Here is a 24,843-nt window from a genome sequence, read left to right on the forward strand (position 1 = left end):
GTCAATTGATTCACAAACGTCCATAATCTTCACAGAAAGTCAGTTGGAGCATACAAACGAATAATAAAGACATGCACAGGCAACATAAATTAAGGAAAACGTCAAATGAAGTTAATAACACCATTGAGAAGTCGGGAGCAGTCCTAGGAACAGGTGTAACCCCTTATTCGTTGCGTATTGTGTTCGCTACATAGTCTTGCACGTGAGTTGTGTCCTTACCGGCGTCGAGAATTACCCTACCCCTTGTTTTTCAAACATTATGTCTAACATGTTACCAAACATCGTCCTGAAATCTGGGTAACGTTTCATCTTCCAACGTGCCGTTTTCATACAAGCCACGAAACTAATGAGATTATCTTCACTATTTTGAATGATGATATATGTCACAAACTGTTCTAACAGCCACATGACGGTGTTGTTCTTGGTGGCGGGAAAACGTTTCGCGTCCGGCCAGAGCAGGATGTCGGTGCAGTGGCTGGCTGGGCTGCTGCGGGTAATCAGGTCCAGCCTCTGCTGCACCCATTTCCAGTTAATGAGGTGACCGCCACAAGTGAAGCGATGGCGTAAGGTGTCGACCAGACCACAGCGGACGCATTTATCAGTGTCACTTAAACCGATTCTACGCAACCTTTCATTAGTGGGTATAACATCGTTTACCACTTTATACCATGTGGACCTCACTTCAGCAGTGTGGACAGTTAAACTTATGTTGTCCCAAACTGCCTTCCAATGAACACTCGGGTATTTAAGTTCAATGGGATTCCGGACTATTGAAGATGTCCTTCTTTTTAATAACAGGTGCGTCGTCGGTAAATCCTGCGTGAAATAATGTCCATCAATATAGCTTACTACAAGAAAAAACTGCTTGACATGTCGTAGTTTGTAACGTATTTTACCTGCATCAATGGGTGGGTGCATATCGGTGGGTTGTAAGGTTCGGAAGAGCCAACTGGTTACGCTGAGAGATTCCTTGTCCAACAAGTGGGTGATTCATTAATGCCAGGCATGTTGAGTCCGCCGGCCTGTCTGGAAGACGTCAGCGTAGTGTATTTCACTTTGAACAAATTCCCTTGCCAGATAAATCTATTAGAGAGTTTCATCACGTGTTTGGCCTGAATCTTGGGGACTCGAAATATTTGGGCCGTGTAGTACGCTTTACTGAATATATAACTGCTGAGGAGTCGTATGCGTTGGAGAATGTCAACGGACCGCCAACTGTTTTCATAGATGGCACCTTGCATTTTATTGGTGACCTGCTTCCAATTTTTTGCATTCCTTTTTAGCGGGCATTTGTCGATAATCATCCCCAGAGTGGTGTGGGTTTCGACACGCTTCGCCCAAGGTGCAATGACTCCGTCGAATCCTCTGATGTTGACAAAGGTGCATTTGTCGGCGTTGATTTTAGCACCGGAAGCACGTCAGTACTCGTCTACCGCGGTCTTGAAGGTTGATACGTCTCCGTCGTTGCGCAGTAACTCTCCGACGTCGTCGGCGTAAGCACGAACCACGAAGGACGTCCCGGCGATCGAAAGGCCAGCAAGTTTGTCGTGAACAGAGCGTAAGAGCGGCTCGAGCGATAAAACAAATAACATCATGGAGAGAGGGCTCCCCTGCGGCACTCCTCTTTGGACCTCGACGGGTTGAGTAAGATGTCCATTTACGCTGACTCTGGTTGTAATGCCTGTGACGAAATGTTGCACGACATTAATAACCTGTTGATCAAAACCACAGCGTTGCATTAGCTGTAGGAGGACTCGTGGCGGACGCGATCAAAAGCCTTGCAAAAGTCGATAAACAACAATGCGAGATTCACGTTAGTGACTGACGCTATTATATCTCTATATTCCGAAAGGGGCGTCATAGTGCGACCAGAGAAGCATGATTGATGGTTGTGAATCACTTGCTTCATTAATGGAGACAATCTGCTGTTGAGTGCTCTGGCAAGGGTTTTGTAATCAAAATTGAGTAAAGTAATCGGTCGGAAGTTATCTAAGGTTTTTCGGTGTTTGCTCTTTGGTATCAGTACAATTCGACCTTCCTTCATTTCGGCCGGCACGGCACTCCCTCGCATCAGTTCATTGAGAACATCAATAAAGGCGTGTCCGATTATGGGACAGAAACGCACATAAAATTCCCGTGGCAAACCATCAGGGTCAGGGGATTTATTCGATGGCGAGCCAGAAATCAGTTCAAGGACTTCGTCTGGAGCAAAATCGTGTATGACCGCCGAGTTCTCCGCAGGCGTGACTACGGTGGGCGGAGCACGCACGATATCGCCGCCGTCATCACCATATGTATCGCATTGCGAGTACAGATCCGTGAAGTACCGGTAAAATGCAGTAAGAATATCACTCTGTCGGGTCAAACGGAGTCCATCATCTGTGTCCAGTTCCCCGATAAAAGCTCGCTTGCGATTGGCACGATGTTTTATGAGGTGATACAGCGATGCAAGTTCGTCCTCTTGAAGCGATTTTGCTTTGGATCTGATCTTCAGCCTTCAAGCTGCGTTCAATTTATGCCTATAAGCTTCGCCTTTATTTGTTTGATGGTCATCAGCTGCGTGTTGGTTGGTGACGTAGTCGCATACAACTCTCGCAGAACTGTCTGGTAAAAATCAATCGTGCGTTTGAAATCTTGCGCCCGTTGCCAACTGTAGTTTCTTAAGGACAATCGCAGTTTCCGTTTGACCATAGCATTCCACCAGGCTATCTTGCTCGGATATCTGCAATATTGCTTGAGACAATCCGCCCATGTCGTGGAGATGACATCTTGTAGCGCGGCATCGGCGAGAATAGAAACATTTAGGCTCCACGGAATCCTATGTCATTTAGTATGCTGTTTGGCCAGATTTATCGTGACACAGAGAGCGCAGTGGTCGGAGAAACTAGCCGGAATGACATCGGCGTCCAAAACATGTTGGCAAATGTTCTCAGAAATGTACAAACGGTCTAGACGGCTACATGCGGTGGCGGTCAGGTACGTGTACTTTACCAGGGTAGGAAATTTCAGTTCCCACGCATCCTTCAGCTGCAGGTGACGCACCAGATCATGTAGATCTCTACAGTAATTAAAGTTTGGCGATTGATCTTTCCTGTGGATCACACAGTTAAAATCACCACTAATTATCAACTGGGTTGGGTTGCGGCGTAACAAGTAGATGATGTCTAGTTTAAAGAAGTTAGCTCTTTCTGATTTTAGGGTCGTTCCAGATGGAGCATAGATATTGACGAGGGTGACATCAAAAATTTGGCAAGCTATGCCTCTACCGGAGCCCAACATTTCGATATTGCTCACTGGGATTCCGTCTCGTGATAGAATGGCCGTACCTGTACCCCCGTCCGCCGCGGTGTTTACAATTGTTGCAAATCCTGATACATGAAAACTTAAGATAGACACTTCCTGTAACAGAACTATATCAGCTTCGGACTCATAGATAAACTGCCGTAGCATTGCTAATTTTAAATCTGTGCTAACTCTGTTGATGTTCAGAGACAAACACTTATAAGCTTGACTCATGATCGTCAGAGACGTGTGGGTGTTGGGAAGCGTAGGAAGCCCAGTCCAGCTCACCGTCGGACTTAGAACCTACATCCGCAGGTTTTGTACCAGTTTTTGCGCTGACTACTTTTTGACTTACTTCCAGCCACGGAGTTAATTAATTTAACTTTATTTTGCCGTCGCACAGTCGTCCAAAGCGTCATAGAAGACGGCGGAGTCGGCGAGTCATGGCTGTAAGCAGTATGTGAAAGTCCTGTCTTCGGAACGGGTGACGGCAAGTCCGAAGATGCGGCTTCACAGGCTCACTGTATTTGGTTGGAGCCACACTGGCTGTTTGTATACAGCTTTCCGGTTCCTCGCGTTGTTTGGAAGCAGTTCCGAGGTGGAGGGTGTTTATGTTATGCTCTACACCGCGCGCATGTCCTCTGTGTTTACGATGTGCAGTTGACTGACTGCCGCCTCTTGTGTGTTGACCACCTGTGGCGAGTCGAGAAGCGGCAGCGGAACGGATTGCTGTAAACACTCGACTGCACTCGCATTGACAGTTTCTGCGTCGGGAGTTTCAATGTGAATTTGGCGGGTCGTAACTGAGCCATCCGACATATGCGTGTCCTGTGTGGAGGCCCGTGACTCCGCGTCATCGGTTTGATTTCTTGCGACCTGGTCACCGGAACCACTAGCGTCACTTGTATGGCGTCGTTTGTTTCCGACAGATAATGCAACACCGGCGGCTAAGGAGTGACTGGCCACAGCTTTCTGAGGCAAGGGTGGGAAGATGTCGTTACCGAGGTCGTTGTCCTCTGACACAGATGCACTCGGTTGGGAGTCAATCACAGAAGGCGCCTGATTTTGAGTTAGGGCACCAGCCAGTGTTAATCTCTGTCGTTGTTGCAGATTGTTTCGAAGTACGACAACGCGCCGTGGGCAATCATCTCGTAAATGGCCACTCGTGTTACAGATAAAACAAGTGCCTACTTGTCCATCGTAAATGACATGAGCCTTATAACCACAAACCATTATATAGAATGGGATATTGACTTTAACGGCCATGTCAATTGAGTGAACCCCACTATAACATTGGAATTTGTGACGGCTCGACCATTTCTCGTTTCTAATCTGTCGGATGTCACCGTATTTGGCGAGGACATATCTAAGAAAACAATTCTCAACCTCAGGTGGCAAATTGAACACTCGCACTTGTTTATAGCCAGTATCAGCGTTAGTTATTGAAGCTGTACTCACCGAATGATCACGATGTCGAAACTCTGCTTTCCCACCAGTATTCACCAAAATTTTCTCCAGTTTTATCTGGTCTAAAAACTTCACAAAGAAACAGTATTCCGCCATGTTATAATATGCTGTGTGGACCAGGCCGGACTTGATGCCAATGACATCTACTATCTAGTCATGGATTTCTAGAGAACTCGGTTGCACATTCCTGGAAGATTTCTCAAATGCAAAACACAGGGTATTTTTACGTGGTACCATGGGAACCATAACTGCACTGTATGAGCGGCCGAGACCGCTGTGAGTGAATTAAGAATCGTGTGTACGACGATAGTGAAGAAGCACTGAGAGTATCACAGGTCACAATCCAAGAATTTCTATAGACACGGCTTGCGGCGCTACGACCTCGTGGAAGTACCGACACGTCCGGTCGCTGTCGCGTCCCAAGCGGAACTGACCACTCAGCTACCGGGGGCGGACAATGAGACACTGAAATTAGAAGAATAATTTTACTATTTGCGTGGTAAAAGTAAGTGGCAATGGCCAAAGTAAATATCTACTGTTCTGGTACCGATTGAAATCGATCCTTCAGCATTCGGTGGCACGCCTCTGATGGAGACAAGACAAAATCTCGCAATATATTTCGGTAAATGGTCAGTGCAATTCAGATGGCTAATGAAGTCGTATTTCACTTTACAATGGGCTTTGTTGTTTTGTTTTGGCGCCTCTAACGGCGAGTGGCGGTACTATATCGGAGGGATTCCAAAATGTATCCGGACTGCAGACATTTATCAGCAAGCAAACAATATTAACTGTATATGACTTGTATCTTCTGGGTGATAATTAAAATTTTATGACTGACGGAAAATCCTAAGGAGTTTTGGTCTTTCGTTTAATCAGTAAACGGATCAAAGTCCTCTGTGCAGACGCTCTTCGATCGTAAAGGCATCAAAACGGAGGATGACAGAGAGAAGACCGAAATACTACACGCCTTTTTCCAAAACCGTTTCACTGGTGAAGGTCTCTCCATTAGATCATCGTATGACAGGAAATTGACAGATATCGAAATACGTGGCCCCAGGATAGAAAACCAATCGAAATCGATCAACAGAGCAAAAGCAACAGGGTATGATCAGATACCTACATTGTTTACATGTAGGATGTATCAAACCTTTTGGGTCAAATTCAAACAAATGGTAGTGTGAAATTACAATGGAATGAACACCCTTAGCTGCTTACAAGCGTTGACATATGTCAACGGGGACAGATGAAAATGTGTGCCCCGACCGGGACTCGAACCCGGGATCTCCCTCTATCGATCTGAGCCACCGAGGACACAGAGGATAGCGCGACTGCAGGGATTTATCTCTGGCACGCCTCCCGCGAAACCCACATTCTCAACGTATTGTCCCGCACTACATTCGTAGTGGCCCCGCCCATTATACTCATTACTCGCGGCGCGTTGCCGATTCCCGTAAGAGTTCGGGCACTGTTTGTGCATTCGCACTGTGGTGTGCGTACTGTAAGACCTTCGGTACACACACCATCAGATTATTTGACTTGTCGCTCTAACGAAGTAGGCGAGTGTCAGCAATATGTCTCGTGGTCTTATCGTGGCGTGTTTATCTTCTGCCGTTAAGTCAGAAATGCCACTTGCACGCTTAGAGTAGCAGATTGACGGTGACCAACTTTAAACAGAACTTTATTAATTTTCACACACATTTATTAAAATAATAATAATCATAAACCTTACTTAACTTGATTCTGGATGCTCTTTACAATTGACAATCTGAAGTTGCTTTGGTCTTGGTACATAAATCTTATTCTCACATATCTCTGATACTTGACAAAGCGTCTATACATTTCTCTTCATGACTATGTACAGGAATATGATAATCTTATTAGGCGCAGACTGAAACTTGACTACAGACTAATGCAGACTAATGCAGTCTGACTAATCGGAGGTCTGTACACTCGTTATAATACCTCACTGCGCGAGTGTGATCCGCGAGGAGAAAAGGTTCAACGTTAGCAGCAATCTCATTGGCTGCGTTACATTTTAATACACGGATCGGCGGAAGGAGAATTTGGTCCATCTCTAAGACAGCGCCATCTCGTAGTGCAGAGATGGACGAGCGCTGCGCCTGCGCTGTTGTGCTTAGCGGGGCGCACTCTAGTGGGAAAGTTGTGTACGCGCTGACTACGCGGAACTATGTACACAACACGCACAGAAGACGAAGATGGTCAAGTGGCCGGAAACCAATGGTCCGAAATGCATATTTATTGTGTTATGTGCATACACAGCGTACACCGCATAACAACAATAACAACAAAGTGGTTCATAATAAATGTCCAGAACGATGGGTGGGAGTCTGAATGTATGTACTGCAACGGCGCATGCAGTTCTGCCGCACTCTCGCGAACATCCCAGGAACCTGTTGCACACTGGGACAGGCAGTTGCCAATAAACAGCGCGCACCTCTGTCTACCGAGCACACATACCGTATACAACTTATCTTATAGCAAGTGTGTCACGTGAGGACCGCATGTGTCGCACCGGCGCAGTAATCAGTGCCGCACGCACACCACTATCCCTGACGTCAGCTGTCCACTGTATCAGGCGGCTTGTGATGTGTCCATCGTGAGGTGTGTTACTTTTTACATTGCATAATGCATAATCAAAGATGGAATGTGACTCGTTACGAGAGTTGGCAGACATGCATTGAATGTCCGGTGCTGCAGTATGCAGTTCCTTTAAAGCAGCACGAATATCCAGAGGACGCTTTCCCAATTGGGAGAAGGTTATACCAGTGGATACCAACTTAAGCGAAACAGGATTGATCATGTGACAGAATTCTGCTTGAACACCACACTTCGAGGAGATGGTGCTGTATCATGTGGCCAAGCACACACCCGTCAACTTGACTGTGAAACACACACTTCGAAGGATGGTATGGCGTGTATTGACGGAACACGTATTAGACCACTGTCATAACGTGTGCAAGCCCTGCATTAACTTCTGTCAATAGATTACCCATCGTACTGCTGTAGTGAAAAACTTCGTCGAGCTCATACTGTTTACGGATGAGGCCTCAGTCACCAGTGATGGTGTTTTCAGCAGCAGCAACAGCCACGTTTGGAGCGAGAACAACACCCACACCATCCGCATCAGTGGCCACCTGCAGCGATTCTCTGTCAAAGTATAGACGGACACTGTCCGAGATCACTTAATAGGACCTTGTATGCTACCTCCCCATTTGACTGGTCCATATTACCTGATGCTCCTGTGAGATGTGCTGCCACACTTCTTGGAGACTTTCCCGCTGGGACCTAAAATCATGAAATTTGGCAAGAAGCAATGTTTAACAGTGCAAGTAAAGCAAAAGATCCGAAAATCGTTAATTTGCAATTATATCACATAAAGCAAAAATATTTTTTGCCATTTGTTTTCCTTGTGTCTGTCTGTCCATCTGCTGAGACCCCTTTTCCTCAAGAATGGGTAGAAGGATCAATTTAATATTTGCGTCGGTTACTAAGGTCTATTTTCCCTTGGCAGACTATACGCCCATATTTTGATACTGGCAAACCCACTCATCAAAAACTACACAGGATGATTGACGCACCCCTACTTATGGATCTTATGCAACCAGCAATGCTTTCAAAAGCCAAGGCGCGAGATTATCATATTCTCTCCGTCTCACTACACGCCAACTATTAGTGTTACAGAAAAAATGTACAGGACGTTTTTACAGGAAATTTAATGTAGTTAAATTTTGTACTGGGATACGTTTCCGCTAGAGACCATAATTTTCGAATTATTCAGGAAGAACGTACAAAAGTGATCTTCAAACATGCTTTTCTTGAATAACTTGAAAACTGTGGCCTCCAGCGAAAAGCTGTCCTAGTGCAAAATGTAAATACATAAAATTTCCTACAAAAAGCTTCAATTTTTCTGTAGGACTAATAGTTTGTGCGTAGCAAGCGAGAGAATATAGAAATCTCGCGCATGGCTTTTGAAGACGTTGCAGGTTGCATAAAACCCATAGGTATGGGCAGCTGAGTCACCCTGTAGCTCAACTATCTCTCACTCTCTCTCTATCTCTCTCCCTCTCTTCTTCTTCTTATTCTCTGTCTCTCTGTTCGAACAGGCTTCAGAAGGCGCAACGGTATCGACCAATCCCAGTGTCATCTTCAGCCAATAGACGTCACTGGATGCAGATATTGAGGGGCATATGGTCAGCACACCGCTCTCCAGCCTGTTGCCGGTTTTCGTGACCAGAACCGTTGCTTCTCAGTCAGGTACCTCCTCAATGGGCTTCACAAGGACTCAGTGCACCATGCTTGCTAACAGTGCTCGGCAGACGCGGATGGTCACCCATCCAAGTGGTCTGATGGGAACCGGTGTTACCACTCTAGCGTTTGTAACGCCGGAAATGCATATCATTCTATTTCCATCTATTGTACTATAAATTTTTTTCCTTATTTTGTTATCTGAAGTTATGACATTTCTGTGTCTTTATATATTGTAATTGTTTTACAATTTGTTACAGTTTATGTCGATGTATAATTGCTTTGTTTTGTCAATATTATTTGTATTTTTACGTTGGTCTTGCCTAGGGAAAACTATACTATCGAACGATTACATCGATAGGTCGTGTGCAGGACCAAAGTGTTTAGGATCTTTGGTAGTGTTAACTCTGCCGCATGGAGCGCGGGCAGAGCAGAGTCTGGCTGGAGGAGGGCGGTGGATCAGGTGTGTTGAGCGACGCTCCCGCGAGTTGCCGCGCTTTCAGGGTTTGGCAGCATGTAATTGCGCTCGACTTGCTATGATAGTTTCTGACACTGTATCGCGGACGGGAAGCATTAGCTGGCGCACATCAAGAGCCCGTTTCGCCTGGTGACCGTGTCGAGAAGGAGGCGCGCCAACATCCAGCTTCTGCAACAGCGACGGCCGACAATGAGTGACTGTCGCCACCTCCTCGATCGACGGCTTCAAACCTTCAATCAACCAACGAGGAAGTCTGAATGCACGTAAAGTTTTAGAACTGTATGGCAGACCTCAGCTTTTCAAACTGCTCCATTTGCATCACTAAAATAAAGCAACTTAGCATGAACCTTTCTTGCTCATTGTCCCAATTGCATTACCAAGCAGGGTCCCTTCCATTTCCGAAATGAACCCGTGTGTCGTTGAAATTCAAACTCCAGCATTAAAGTAATATCATTCCAGTTCACTTCTTTAATTTCAAAGTTCAGTTAAAGTATTCTTAGCTGGTTACAATAACCAAACAGAACTATATTTAGATTACACAAGTACAAATTAAGAGTGCAAGTTTTGTTACCATATTTTAGCGTACTTGTGACTGCAGCTCAGCTTGGTACATACCAAATTTTACTATTGTTAATTGTTCAGAATCATTTAATTCACGTTCAAAGTTAAATCTCTTACTTCTAAATTGCGTAGATTCAAGTTGCTTTTGAGATGATTGTTGGGGTAGCCCAAGACTAACCTTATTTAATTTAATTTCGAAGTGCTTCAGAAACAAAGTTCACTATTAATTTCAGTCACTAAATTAACTTTCAGTTTTCCGGTTTTATTAATTCTTTTGCTAAATTAAGTCAGAGTGTAGTGAAATTTATTACTTCTGACAAATATTCAGTTTTCGCACAACACGTGTCACCCTTCAGTTGCCACGCTTTTAGTGCTAATTATATGTGCATTAACCCTTCTTTTCCAGTTATTATAGTAGTTGTGCATAGGACTGGCGACTGTAGTTTTCCCCAAATCTCAAATATCTAATTAACGCCAGTTAATTGTTAACGCAACGACCGCACATCTACTTCCTTTATTACCCTGTACCCTTTGTCAAAATTGATTTCCACCAATTTCAATTGCAGTTTTCCTTTCATTTAGATGTAACCCTTCTTCCCTCTTTACCGACAGATTAACTTCGATGACGATTGCCTTTCCCAGATCTCCATTAGGTACACGCGGCGACGCTGCAAAAGAAGACACCCGCCCCCGATGGCACCCCCACGGTGGTACGACAAGCTGGGGAGGATGTGTCTACACAAACGGACATTGCCCCGGAACCTGTAGCAATACAGGAAACCGGGGAGACGCCCATGGACGAGGTGCAGCCTTTACCGCCGCCGCCACCGCCGGATGTGGAGAAGAGGCAGCAGCAGGACAAACAAGATCAAGAGGGAGGAGGGATGCACTCTGAAGTCATACCTTTCCCGGACGTCACGAACCTGCCGGCGATACTCAAGAAGATCGAAACCACTGTGCGAGATGGGCGGTACGACGTCCAAAGAAAACCCTACCTGTGGCGAATATCGGGCAATTATGCTCGAATTCGTCACGAAGAAGGACCTCCACACCATCAGTTCGAACCCAGTCTTCACGCCGCACGACTGGGGCTTCATCTTGGAGGATGCGGTCGCGCGGCTGAAGAAAGAAGTCCGAGATGGAGAGAGGAAGCTCTCACCCGAGCTGGAGTCTGCACTGAACAACATCGCGCGCGAGGGGAAGAAGAACTAGTACACCAACAGCCAACATCACCACCATCATGCCTGCATGCTGGCAACCAGGATTTATCACCAATAACACGCAAGGACCATCCACAACGAGAGGCAACACTATTCCAACCCGTAAGGATCTTGGAGGAACAGCTATCCACAGCTTAGACTCCAAACCTCGGGCCAAGGACTAGGCCCGTATGTATAGCGTCAGCATCAGGTACACGCGGTTTAATTTTTCACTGTCATTAAGGTCGATAAGTGAGGGGGAGGTTACACATTGACGAACTATCTATATACTTACACATAATTAAGTCTGTCCGAAACCCTCAGAGCGAGAGTCCTAGTCGCATTTGTACGGTTTTTAAGAACGGGAGTCGCAACGTAGTGTGTGGCATATTGCGGGGTACAGATGTAGATGTAGGGGTACCCCCAGTGGGTGAAGACGGGTGCAGGTCGTGCAGGGCGCTGCTGCGCTGCGGACTTGACAGCCAACGCGCGGCCGTTTCTCTGAAAAGGTGCAGCGCGTGATTCACCGTGACTAGGGACAAAGCCCGCTCCGGGAGGGAAATCCGCCGCGGACCGCAGATCGTAGTCCCAGCTGTCGAGGCGTTTTCGCAAGTGTGTGCGGTGGCGCGGAAGAGGCGCGCGGCCACCGCTGTCTATATGTCGGCCCCCCTCTCACACCCCTCCCTCCCCCTGCCGCCGGTGTAACCAATCACGCGGAGCGATAAGCCGGCAAGCGAGCGGACGTCGGCGTCGCGGCGCCGCGAGCCGTCAGTCGCTGAGGAGACGCCGGTGGTCGGTGGATGGCGCTGTCTGCGGCGACGACATGGAAGACGGCGTCCGCAGGAGAAAGGTAACCACAGCTCTGGCTCTCACACTTGACAGCAGGCGGTGAGCCTGCAGCCGAAGGTGCATAACTTAGCTGTTTCCACAATGTCATACCTCACTGGGGCATCAGGCAAAACTTGTGACTGGATTCAGGTTTTCTTGGTAGGGAGGAAGTACACAATGTTTGTCTTGGATGGAGAGTGACTGGCAGAAGCAGAAGCACCTTGATGTGTACAGGAGTGTGTTAGCGACCTTGTTCTTCGTGTTATACAGGGTAGTCCATTGACAGTGACCGGACCAACTATCTCAAGAAATTAGCATCAAAAGAAAAAACTACAAATAACGAAACTCGTCTAGGTTGAAGGGGGAAACCAGATGGCGCTATGGTTGGCCCGCTAGATGGCGCTGCCATAGTTCAAACGGATATCAACTGCGTTTTTTTTAAAATAGGAACCCCCATTTTTCTTACATATTCGTGTAGTACGCAAAAAAAATGAATGTTTTAGTTGGACCAGTTTTTTAGCTTTGTGACAGATGACGCTGTAATAGACACAAACGTATAAGTAGCTGGTATCACGTAACATTCCGCCAGTGCGGACAGTACATTACCCGTGTTAAAATAGACCGTTTATCAATTGCGGAAAAGGTCGACATCGTGCTGATGTATGGCTATTGTGATCAAAATGCCCAGCGTGCGTGTGCTATGTATGCTGCTCGGTATCCTGGACGACATCATCCAAGTGTCCGGACCGTTCGCCGGATAGTTACGTTATTTAAGGAAACAGGAAGTGTTCAGCCACATGTGAAACGTCAACCACGACCTGAAACAAATGATGATGCCCAAGTAGGTGTTTTAGCTGCTGTCGCGGCTAATGCGCACATAAGTACCAGACAAATTGCGCGAGAATCGGGAATCTCAAAAACGTCGGCGTTGAGAATGCTATGTCAACATCGATTGCACCCGTACCATATTTCTATGCACCAGGAACTGCATGGCGACGACTTTGAACGTCGTGTACAGTTCTGCCACTGGGCGCAAGAGAAATTACGGGACGATGACAGATTTTTTGCACGTGCTCTATTTAGCGACGAAGCGTCATTCCCCAACAGCGGTAACGTAAACCGGCATAATATGCACTATTGGGCAACGGAAAATCCACGATGGCTGCGGCAAGTGGAACATCAGCGACCTTGGCGGGTTAATGTATGGTGCGGCATTATGGGAGGAAGGATAATTGGCCCCCATTCTATCGATGGCAATCTAGATGGTGCAATGTATGCTGATTTCCTACGTATAGTTCTACCGATGTTACTACAAGATGTTTCACTGCATGACAGAATGGCGATGTACTTCCAACATGATGGATGTCCGGCACATAGATCGCGTGCGGTTGAAGCGGTATTGAATAGCGTATTACATGACAGGTGGATTGGTCGTCGAAGCACCATACCATGGCCCGCACGTTCACCGGATCTGACGTCCCTGGGTTTCTTTCTGCGCGGAAAGTTGAAGGATGCTTGCTATCGTGATCCACCGACAACGCCTGACAACATGTGTCAGCGCAATGTCAATGCATGTGCGAACATTACGGGAGGCGAACTACTCGCTGTTGAGAGGAATGTCGTTACACGTATTGCCAAATGCATTGAGGTTGACGGATTATTTTGAGCATCTATTGCATTAATGTGGTATTTAGTGGTAATCACGCTGTAACAGCATGCGTTCTCAGAAATGATAAGTTCACAAATGTACATGTATCACATTGGAACAACCGAAATAACATGTTCAAACGTACCTACGTTCTGTATTTTAATTTAAAAAACCTACCTGTTACTAACTGTTCGTCTAAAATTGTGAGCCATATGTTTGTGATTATTACAGTGCCATCTGTCACAAAGCGAAAAATGTGGTCCAACAAAAACATTCATATTTCTTTACGTACTACATGAATATGTATAAAAAATTGGGGGTTCCTATTTGCGTTGATCTCCGTTTGACCTATGGCAGCGCCGTCTAGCGAGCCAACCATAGCGCCATCTGGTTTCCCCCCTTCAAGCTAGACAAGTTTCGTTCTTTGTAGTTTATCGTTTGACGCTTATTTCGTGAGATATTTGGCCCGGTCACGATCAGTGGACCACCCTGTATAGTAATGGCCTTGCGGACAATATTAATAGCAACATCAGACTTTTCGCCAATAATGCACTTACGCACGAGGGCTATTCGGAGTGGAAACCATAGACAGCGAAAATCCAATCCTATGAGGCTTTGGATAGATGCGTTGGAGAGTGTCTCTAGTATGCCTGTCGATCGCGTCACAATGATCTTTTCAGTTCTCAGCGCACAGTGAGCACTTCAAGATGCCCGCAAAGTATGGATGCCTGTGAGAGATTTTGCCTGATTTCATCCAGCCCACATAAGTCATGCATTTCCTTCTTCTTGACGATTCTCGGCCGCACACTGCAGGGGTAATGAGGACGCTCCTGCAGCGTTTTCGATGGGATGTGCTTGATCACACGCCGTACAGCCCGGACTTGGCACTCTCCCATCTTCATGAAAAAATTGTTCAAATGGCTCTGAGCACTATGGGACTTAACATCTGAGGTCATCAGTCCCCTAGAACTTAGTACTACTTAAACCTAACTAACCTAAGGACATCACACACATCCATGCCCGAGGCAGAATTCGAATCTGCGACCGTAGCGGCCGCACAGTTCCAGACTGAAGCGCCTAGAACCGCTCGGCCACACTGGCGGGCCATCTTCATGAACCGCAGGCTATGAGGGCCAACATTTCGGCACAGTTGACGACCTGCAGATCAGTGTAGATAATTGCTCCTCACGAAGCTACAGAAACTTAGGATTCTATGACTACAAATCAATAGTTCACAAGTGGAATTAGTCATTTCATACAAATACCCGGGTTCGATTCCCGGCGGGGTCAGGGATTTTCTCTGCCTCGTGATGACTGGGTGTTGTGTGCTGTCCTTAGGTTAGATAGGTTTAAGTAGTTCTAAGTTCTAGGGGACTGATGACCATAGATGTTACGTCCCATAGTGCTCAGAACCATTTGGACCATTTTTTTTTCATACAAATATGTGGGTGTAGTAGTTTCTGTAGATATGAAAGGGAGCGATCTTAAAGGCTCAGAAGGTAGATAGCAGACTTCCACTCAGAGGCAAGATGTTGGAGAAATGCAGTCTGTCTACAGACTGCTGACAAACCACTAGTGTGTCTCATCTCAGGGCATTGCTCGGGTGTCTGGAACCCGTACCAAACGGGACTAACAGAGGATATTCGAACTGATGCACAAAAGGCGACAGGAATGGTCACAGGTTTGCTTGACTGAGAGGAGAGCGACACGAAAGTATTGAAAATTCTGAATTGCAGACTCATGTAGGTATACGAAATTATTTCCACGAAAGCCTAATTGCGTAAGATCGAGAGCCACTATTAAGTGAAGAATCTAGAGCTATTCGTCAGGTCATTACGTATTCCTCCCACAGGGATAATGTAGACTAAATTAAAGTCCCATACACGAACGATGGCGATCCGTGCATGTCGAGGCACGAACGGAGATTGCATTGTTGACGATTCCAAGCGACAGTTGCGGTACGGGCATGCGCATGTTTTCCGCTTGAAGGAAGTGTAAATCCCGCAAATTATGTCTGTCGCATACTTATGCAGAATTTATCACTTACCATCACAATTAGCGATAACAAATGGAATCGAAATTTAATAAACAACCCCCACGATCACGTTTAATGCTAGCATTAGCTATGGCATTCACAGAAGAGCGCTCAGAACATACTGAACACTCGTTGGCTGTCGGAGCATATGTGACGTAGGTGTGCAGAACAAGCCTAAACTCGACGGCCGTCGTTCATGACTCTAGCTATAACTGCAGCATGAACGGAGATACTTAAGCAGCCATTCTTCACTTACTCCATTCGTGATTAGATCAGGAAGAAACGTTAACATGTCATGCTATGCTAAATACCCTCTGCCATGGCGTTCATAGTGCTTCACAGAGTATCTGTGTATGTGTGTAGATACAGATAGGATAATATTTTGGCCGGGCCGGTGTGACCGAGCGGTTCTAGGCGCTTCAGTCTGGAACCGCGCGACCGCTACGGTCGCAGGTCCGAATCCTGCTTCGGGCATGGATGTGTGTGCGTCCTTAGGTTAGTTAGGTTTAAGTAGATCTAAGTTCTAGGGTACTGATGACCTCAGATGTTAAGTCCCATAGTGCTCAGAGCCATTTGAACTATTTTTTGATAATATTTTGGAAAAGTCAATCACCTGCAAAAACTGAAACAGTAAAATTTCTGTACAACAGAAAACCGAGTTGATCAGAACTATGTGTGGAGCCCATCCGAGGAGTTCATGTAGAAATCTATTCGAACAGCTGGACGTATTTCACCGTTACATGTCAGTGCGTACTTCCTCTTATGTCGTACGTTATCGAGAATTTTACATCGCACAAAATGAACAAAAAGTTAGCACGACCACAGTACAAAGAACAAGTAGCAGGCATGTCCGGAAAGTAAGTACCGATTAAAAAAAACCATAAATCATTTTTTTAAATCAGAATTTATTTTACACGAAACAGCAATTCAAAAACTATTTTTCTACATTGTTGTCGCCATTGTTCAGACATTTGTCGTAGCGGGAAACCAACTTTTCTATGCTCTCTTCACTGAAAGATGCCGCCACTGAAGACAACTATTACTAAACGCCGTTTTTTTACTTCATTTTCTGCTTGTTGAGTTCCTTCGCAGTGGCGGGACCGCCAATACTGCACGATACAGTGAATTTCACGCGCGCAATTCAAGCGCAAGGCGTGGAATGCTCAGGGAACGCATTGTGTTGCTTTACAACAACGCACGCCCACCCCTTTAGCTGCTGTGACTCAAAACCTTTTTCAACAATTCGTTTGGGAGCAGTTCGACCATCTGCCGTATAGCCCCGATCTCGCACCCTGTAACTACAATCCGTTCATCATCAGAATATGTTGTTGTTGTTGTGGTCTTCAGTCCTGAGACTGGTTTGCCAAGCTGTCTCGCGTACTGTCAAGTACAACAATAAGGGTACGTTTTGTGCTGTGCGTGGCGCGCAGTTCGACTTAGCGATACTACGGGACAACAGCTTTACCGGCGCATTTAGTTTGGACACCACTGGCCGCTCAGCTGGTACAGCTAGCCTACAGTGACGTCGCCAGCTGCAGTTCATACGTAAAAAGAGAAGAGCAGAGGAGCAATACAGCTTCGAATGTCATTTAATTTTTAAACAGAATGAAACTATACACTGCAAATCTCCCACAATACGCTCCTTAGACGACTAGACGAAAACCGCAACAGGTTATCGTTTTTAGCTAACGTATTATTGTAAATGAAAACAAGAATGATGAAAATTCCTGACTTAACCACAGGGTAATTTTTTGCATAAGTTGTCTGTAACGTAAGAGAGTATTGAAGTATTTCACCGTATAGTTAAATATTGGAGCCACTGAAGGAATTACTTACAGTCAGTCGTCTGTTAATCTCTTAGCTCCTTCCTTATCCGAATCCGAGAAATACATTTCAGTTCTGGAAGTGTCACCTGCTACGTTGATAATGAGCCTATCAACAACAGAATCCACGAAGCCAACCAGGCGCAGCATTTTCTCTTTTTCTTTTATGACGAGCCGTTCTATATCCCGCCAGCGTTCGGCAGTGACGTGTGAAAAAGCTGCGTGCCTTAGTTCCAAAACGTATGGCAGCTTAACAGCCGTGTTACTTCTAGGGCCAAATACCGCAGCTTGGCTCCAGATCAGTTCTGTTGGGTTCATATTGTTATGGTACAGCAGCAAACGTAAAAATTCAGAAGTTGTAAGATTTGCTCGATGCTGTGAAAATGAATGTTTTTCATGTTACTACGGTACTTATCTAACTCTGTGGTATAAAACGATGGACAGAGTACAAATAAAGAGGATTTGTTTTCTCATTTTTGCCTTAAAAATTAAATTGTTATGTTTTGTTCATTTAAAAAATTTTTATGAACAGATTTTCATGAAACATCGATAATTAAGAATTTCTATTTGAAATTGAAGCAGGAATTTCGCGTCCAATATGTAATTAGAAACAAGACGACGTGCATTATTCATAAAAAATGATAATGAGTTTTATAATTACGAGATGTAGGTATTTCAAATTGAAAGAGAAAAAAATTATACTTGGGAGATTTGAACCAACGCACGAATAACCGAATCGAGTTGATATTCCGTTATGCTGCGGACTGTCCTACATTTTCAGTATAGGTGTGTCTATTGGCTACAGCATATACAGTTGGAAAAACCTGAAAGCCGATTATCTCCGTAAATTTATGAAAAACATTAAGAACTGCCTATTTCTCGACACTTTTTAACCGTGTTCCAAGCGCGTGTTTCACTACGGAACAGAAAGCAGCCTCAGCCATTTTCATACTGCGCATTAACAGCAGGACAATCAGAACACAACACTGCAGAGGCTGCGACTGTACACAATTTTTTGAAATAAAAACTACGTAGCTAAAGCGTGATTAAGAAAAACGTTGATGGCTGTTAATACATTTGAATATCTTAAAGATTCATTTAACGTAACTTAGTAACAAGATATCTAATACATAAGTTGGACCTAGTTTCAAGAGCGTAACAACACCAGTGCACGTGCGCTACGGCTTCTGACCAGTCATCGCGTTTGTGTTTGTTTACATCAGGTTTATTCTACTATGAACTGATTATACCACTTGTCATTGACCTTCAAGAGTGATTTTCCAGGGAGGCTCTCTTACAGCGGTGATGACGCAAAAACCAGTGTTCAACAGTGGTTCTCTTCACTGGTGGAATCTTTCTATGAAGAGGGTATAGAAAAGTTGGTTTCCTGCTATGAAAAATGTCTGAACACTGGTGGCGAATATGTAAATCGTTTAAGAAATGCTCTTACTTGTAGAAATAAATTCCGGTTTGAAAAAATGTTTTTATTGGTTATTTTTCCAAAACGGTTCTTATTTTCTGGACGTGACTCGTATCATCGGTAGAAAGAGCTAAAGGATCTCAGCGCAGTACAGAACGGAGTGCGTAACTACGGGACGACGGCTTATATGATGCTCTTCCAGCCCATTTCTATTCCTTACAGGAATTTTATTATAATGCACGGTAGAGTTAGCGTTGTGTGATATGTTTACTATGAATTTCATTATTAACACCTACCTCTTCTTATAACTGACACTGTTTTATGTACAAAGGAATGTGTAAGAAAAACACGTACAGATTTATGGCAAATGTATGGCACCTTCTACATCCTCGCGATTTATTCGCTCATTCGTCTGTGGAACAAGAAGTAAAATAAATGAATGTAAGTAAATAGTCCCCAAGTGACAGCTAGCGGACTGGACCTCTCCTGTCATCGATATAACAGTGGAAGCTTGTAGACTCCTGCCACTGTTGGCCGTTGCTGTGTGGCCACGCCCACTGCACACAGCACTGCGCCAGGCAGTTCATTCAAAGAAATCATATCCAGACGATAGAATTCACCTGTTTCAAGAAAGAAATATAACTCTGCCACTCACGAAAACTAAAAACAGGCTTCTGACATGTTTAGAGACGCAATAAACATCTATCCCTAACGTGAATTTAGAAGTTCTACGTCATTTTTGTAGCAGATAGTGACTTTTAACTCGATACTTGTTCGAGTTACACACTGACAAAACTGAGAAAAAATACCGCCATTTTCAGCAGCTAATACATAGCAAAAACAATGATGTACTAAACTTCGGAAATATATGTTGCGGAGGGTATATTTTGATAATCAACAACAAGTCAATAAGGCGAGAAGAGATAAGGCGTCATGTGTATGAAATTGTTTCCCAGAAGGAAAATTTCATCCACTGAACAAAAAAAATCACAGAAGAAAGTTAAGGTAGCTCTGATCCTACTAAAAACATAGAAGAGATTTTGGAAATGCATATAGACAGACACCTGTATCAAAAGTGAATATCACTTTTCTCCGTCATTTTTCTAGGAGACAGAAGCATTAAATGCGATTTTCTATCGCCACAGAGAGTTATGGTGCCTCCCTGCAGACAGTAATCAGGCAGGAGAACTTCGCAACTTCGGACCTTGAACGTCATGTGTCAACCAACTTAAATTAGTCTACAATAGCTCTGTCAGACACGCGTGCGCCTTATCGACGATGTTGTACGCTTTAGCTTTAGAACTTCCAATGTGCATTCACCGCGATGTCGCCAAACACGGATGCGACCATCATGATGCTGTAAACAGAACCTGGATTCATCCGAAAAAAATGACGTTTTGTCATTCGTGCACCCAGGTTCGTCGTTGAGTGCACCATCGCTGGCGCTCCTGTCTGTGATGCAGTGTCAAGGGTAACCGCAACCATGGTTTTCGAACTGATAGTCCATGCTGCTGCAAACGTCGTCGAACTGTTCGTGCAGATGGTTGGTTGCTGTCCTGCAAACGTCCCCATCTGTTGACTCAGAGATCGAGACGTGGCTGCACCATCCGTTACAGCCATGCGGATAAGATGCCTGTCACCTCGACTGCTAGTGATACGAGGCCGTTGGGATCCAGCACGGCGTTCCGTATTACCCTCCTGGACCCATCGATTCCATATTCTGCTAACAGTCATTGGATCTCGACCAACGCGAGCAGCAGTGTCGCGATACGATAAACTGCAATCGCGATAGGCTACAATCCGTCCTTTATCAAAGTCGGAAACGTGATGCTACGCATTTTCCTCCCTACACGAGGAATCACAACAACGTTTCACCAGGCAACGGCGGTCAACTGCTGTTTGTGTATGAGAAATCGGTTGAAAACTTTCATGTCAGCACGTTGTAGGTGTCGCGACCGGCGCCAACCTTGTGTGAATGCTCTGAAAAGCTAATCATTTGCATATCACAGCATCTTCTTCCTGTCGGTTAAATTTCGCGTCTGTAGCATGTCATCTTCGCGGTGTAGTAATTTTAATGGCCAGTAGTGTATAGTACTCTAGTGGTACTCAGTGAGACAAGAACTCCTGACAGTGAGACGGTTAAGTGGACATTTTTTTTAAATGTTCAGGGTATAACTGTTACAACAGCTACACGCAAGTCCCATGTCATTTCATATAATCTAACTCTCCCTCACACAATTTATAACAAGAGTTGTGGTAATCAGTAATGTTGCTGTTGACGACATCTCTGTAGACACATCGAAACTGCAGGCAAATTATGTTTCGTAACTACTTGCGCTTAAACTACAAGACTAATGGATTAAAAAGGAATTTAGGACTAATAATCGAAAAATGAATCGTATCGTCACACTAGAAAGATGTACACAAGCCATTTGGCGTCAGTGCGAAATGTAATACGTTGCATAAATTAACTTGCACTTCCTAATAAATGCGTTTCAAAACAAGTTCAACAGATAAAGTCCTCTCTCTCTTCTTTTTTTCTTCAAGTATTCGTGGAGACTCAACAGATAAACTTCTCTCTCTCTCTCTCTCTCTCTCTCTCTATCTCTCTCTTTTTTTTTTTCTTCGAGTATTCGTGGAGACTCGGAAATCAACTGCGTTCAAATGTGTGTGAAATCTTATGGGACTTAACTGCTAAGGTCATCAGTCCCTAAGCTTAGACACTACTTAACCTAAATTATCCTAAGGACAAACACACATACCAATGCCCGTGGGAGGACTCGAACCTCCGCCGGGACCAGCCGCACAGCCCATGACTGCAGCGCCTAAGACCGCTCGGCTAAACCCGCGCTGCAGGAAATCAACTGCAGCTGCTGCTAAACACAGCAGCTGATTCCCCACGGCAGACCATCTCGACACTGTTGCGTTCAAGTAATGCTGACTGCAATTCTTTGGCAAATCTCTCGTGCGTGGGGTGACAAGCGAACGACCGATTCGAGGCGATACCGCGTGCGACGGATCTCTGCGATCAGTGGCCCGTATGTGGGGCTCTTAATCCTAGAAGACTAAAGGGCGGAAAAATGTTAGATCGTTACTAAATCGTCGAAAATTTTACTACCCCGTGTTTCATTCAAAGGAAGTCAATTATAACGTCTCCAGTGGTACGTCAGATACAAAATAAGTGCGAAGTATCCATTTTTACACCCTACTGGCAATACCAGATTGGCGGAAATCGCGAGTTGGTAACAACTGCAATTGTAAATTTTGTGAGTGTTTAGTAATCAAGGGTTAAGGCAGCCGGTCTTCCGGCGGGCCCTTCCGGACTAACTGAGAGGCGTGTCGGAGCATGTGTGCAGCCCTTTACTTCGGCTTTTTAGAGCCGAGTTATTCACGTTTTTGCGTTTACAACCTCGTAATTATACACTTCCGGCCATTAGAATTGCTACACCAGGAATAAATGCAGATGATAAACGGGTATTCATTGGTAAAATACATTATACTAGAACTGACATGTGATTACATTTTCCCGCAGTTTGGGTGAATAGGTCCTGAGAAATCAGTACCCACAACAACCACCTCTGGTCGTAATAACGGCCTTGATACGCCTGGGCATTGAGTCAAACAGAGCTTGGATGGCGTGTACAGCTACAGCTGCCCATGCAGCTTCAACACGATACCACAGTTCATCAAGAGTAGTGGCTGGCGTATTGTGACGAACCAGTTGCTCGGCCACCATTGATCAGACGTTTTCAATTGGTGAGAGATCTGGAGAATGTGCTAGCCAGGGCAGCAGTCGAACATTTTCTGTATCCAGGAAGGCCCGTACAGGACCTGCAACATGCGGTCGTGCATTATCCCGCTGAAATGTAGGGTTTCGCAGGGATCAAATGAAGGGTAGAGCCACAGGTCGTAACACATCTGAAATGTAGCGTCCACTGTTCAAAGTGCCGTCAATGCGAACAAGAGGTGACCGAGACGTGTAACCAATGGCACCGCATACCATCACGTCGGGTGATACGCCAGTATGGCGATGACGACGAATACACGCTTCCAATGTGCATTCACCGCGATGTCGCCAAACACGGATGCGACCATCATGATGCTATAAGTAGAACCTGGGTTCAACCGAAAAAATGTCGTTTTGCCATTCGTGCACCCAGATTCGTCGTTGAGTACACCATCGCAGGCGCTCCTGTCTATGATGCAGCGTCAAGGGTAACCGTAGCCATGGTCTCCGAGCTGATAGTGCCTGCTGCTGCAAACGTCGTCGAACTGTTCGTGAGAATGGTTGTTGTCTTGCAAACGTCCCCATCAGTTGACTCAGGGATCGAGACGTGGCTGCACCATCCGTTACAGCCATGCGGATAAGATGCCTCTCATCTCGACTGCTAGTGACACGAGGCCGTTGGGATCCAGCACGGCGTTCCGTATTACCCTCCTCAACCCACCGATTCCATATTCCGCTAACAGTCATTGAATCTCGACCAACGGAAGCAGCAATGACGCGATACGATAAACCGCAATTGCGATAGGTTACAATCCGACCTTTATCAAAGTCGGAAACGTGATGGAACGCATTTCTCCTCCTTACAGTAACGTTTCACCAGGCAACGCCGGTAAAGTGCTGTTTGTGTATGAGAAATCGGTTGGAAGCTTTCCTCATGTCAGCACGTTGTAAGTGTCGCGACCGGCGCCAACCTTGTGTGAATGCTCTGAAAAGCTAATCATTTGCATATCACAGCATCTTCTTCCTGTCGGTTAAATTTTTCGTCTGTAGCACGTCACCTACGTGGTGTAGCAATTTTAATGGTCAGTAGTGTAATATAGTAGGGCATTTAGTCTGACTGTCACTTGTCTTGAGAAGCCATTGTGGGCTAAATTATTGACACTCCCAATGTATTGTGTACTCATCAAAAATATATCTGTTCTCGTTGCCTCGATCTGCTTCAGAGGAAATGAGTAATTATAAGATTCATTACTTTTTGTTTTCTTGCCGAAGGCTTGAATACAAGGAAGGGAGTCCAGTAGGCCAAACGCTTCGACGTCGTCTTTGCGCAAGGTGTGGTCGCGCTATTTGTGTCAAATGGTTTGCGGAAGTGTGAGCAGGATGCGTTGAGCAAGGGCGTGCGCTGCAGCTGCTTCCAACGACCACGCGTTCGGCGCTTTGCCCGATAAATCGAAGGAAAGCGTGAGAGACAGGGTTGTAGTCTTTCCCCCATGTAGCTGTTCAACCCGCACACAAGCAGGTAGTAAAGGAACTGTGCAGAAATTCGTAAAGACAATTAAAGTTCAGGAAGAACAAATCGAAACTTTGAGGTTTGTCGTTGACGTTGTACTTCTGTCAGAGACAACAAAGGATTTGGAAGGTCAGACGAACGGAGCGGATAGTCTCTCGAAGCGAGATTATAAGATCAACATCAATGAAAGTAAACCAGCAACTTCAGTGTAATCGAATTACGCCATTTGACGCTGAGGGAATCAGATTAAAAAGTGAGGCACTACAGGTAATAGGTAAGTTTTGCTATACGGACAAGCAAACAGCTGACCTTGGCCGAAGTAGAGACGATTTAAAATGCAGACTGGCAATACCAAGAAAACAATTTCTGTAAATGAGAAAACTGTTAACACTTAAAATAAATTTAAATCACAGGAAGTGTTTTCTGAAAGCATTTGTCCTGAGTGTAGCCGTGCACCGAAATGAAATAGGCACGACAAAAAACCGACCATTTCAAAGTTCCAACCCGAGCAAATTTTCAAGCGGTTTAGGGAAAGCAAGGAATGCCGGACACCGTTCTTCGAATGCGAGTTCAGTGCCTTATCACTGCACCACCTCGAT

General features: G+C 45.3%; 1 protein-coding gene across 1 annotated transcript in view; it reads left to right on the forward strand.

The window, feature by feature from the left end:
* Positions 1-12,038: 12,038 nt before the first annotated feature.
* Positions 12,039-24,843, forward strand: part of LOC124545315 (calcium release-activated calcium channel protein 1-like) — a 149,253-nt gene continuing 136,448 nt past the window's right edge. The window contains exon 1 of the mRNA XM_047124217.1: positions 12,039-12,103. Within this exon, the coding sequence (XP_046980173.1) occupies positions 12,077-12,103 (27 nt within the window). The 5' untranslated portion in view covers positions 12,039-12,076. The remainder of the gene's footprint in view (positions 12,104-24,843) is intronic.

This window comes from Schistocerca americana, chromosome 8, assembly GCF_021461395.2.
Source record: "Schistocerca americana isolate TAMUIC-IGC-003095 chromosome 8, iqSchAmer2.1, whole genome shotgun sequence".
Classification (NCBI taxonomy): Eukaryota; Metazoa; Arthropoda; class Insecta; order Orthoptera; family Acrididae; genus Schistocerca; species Schistocerca americana.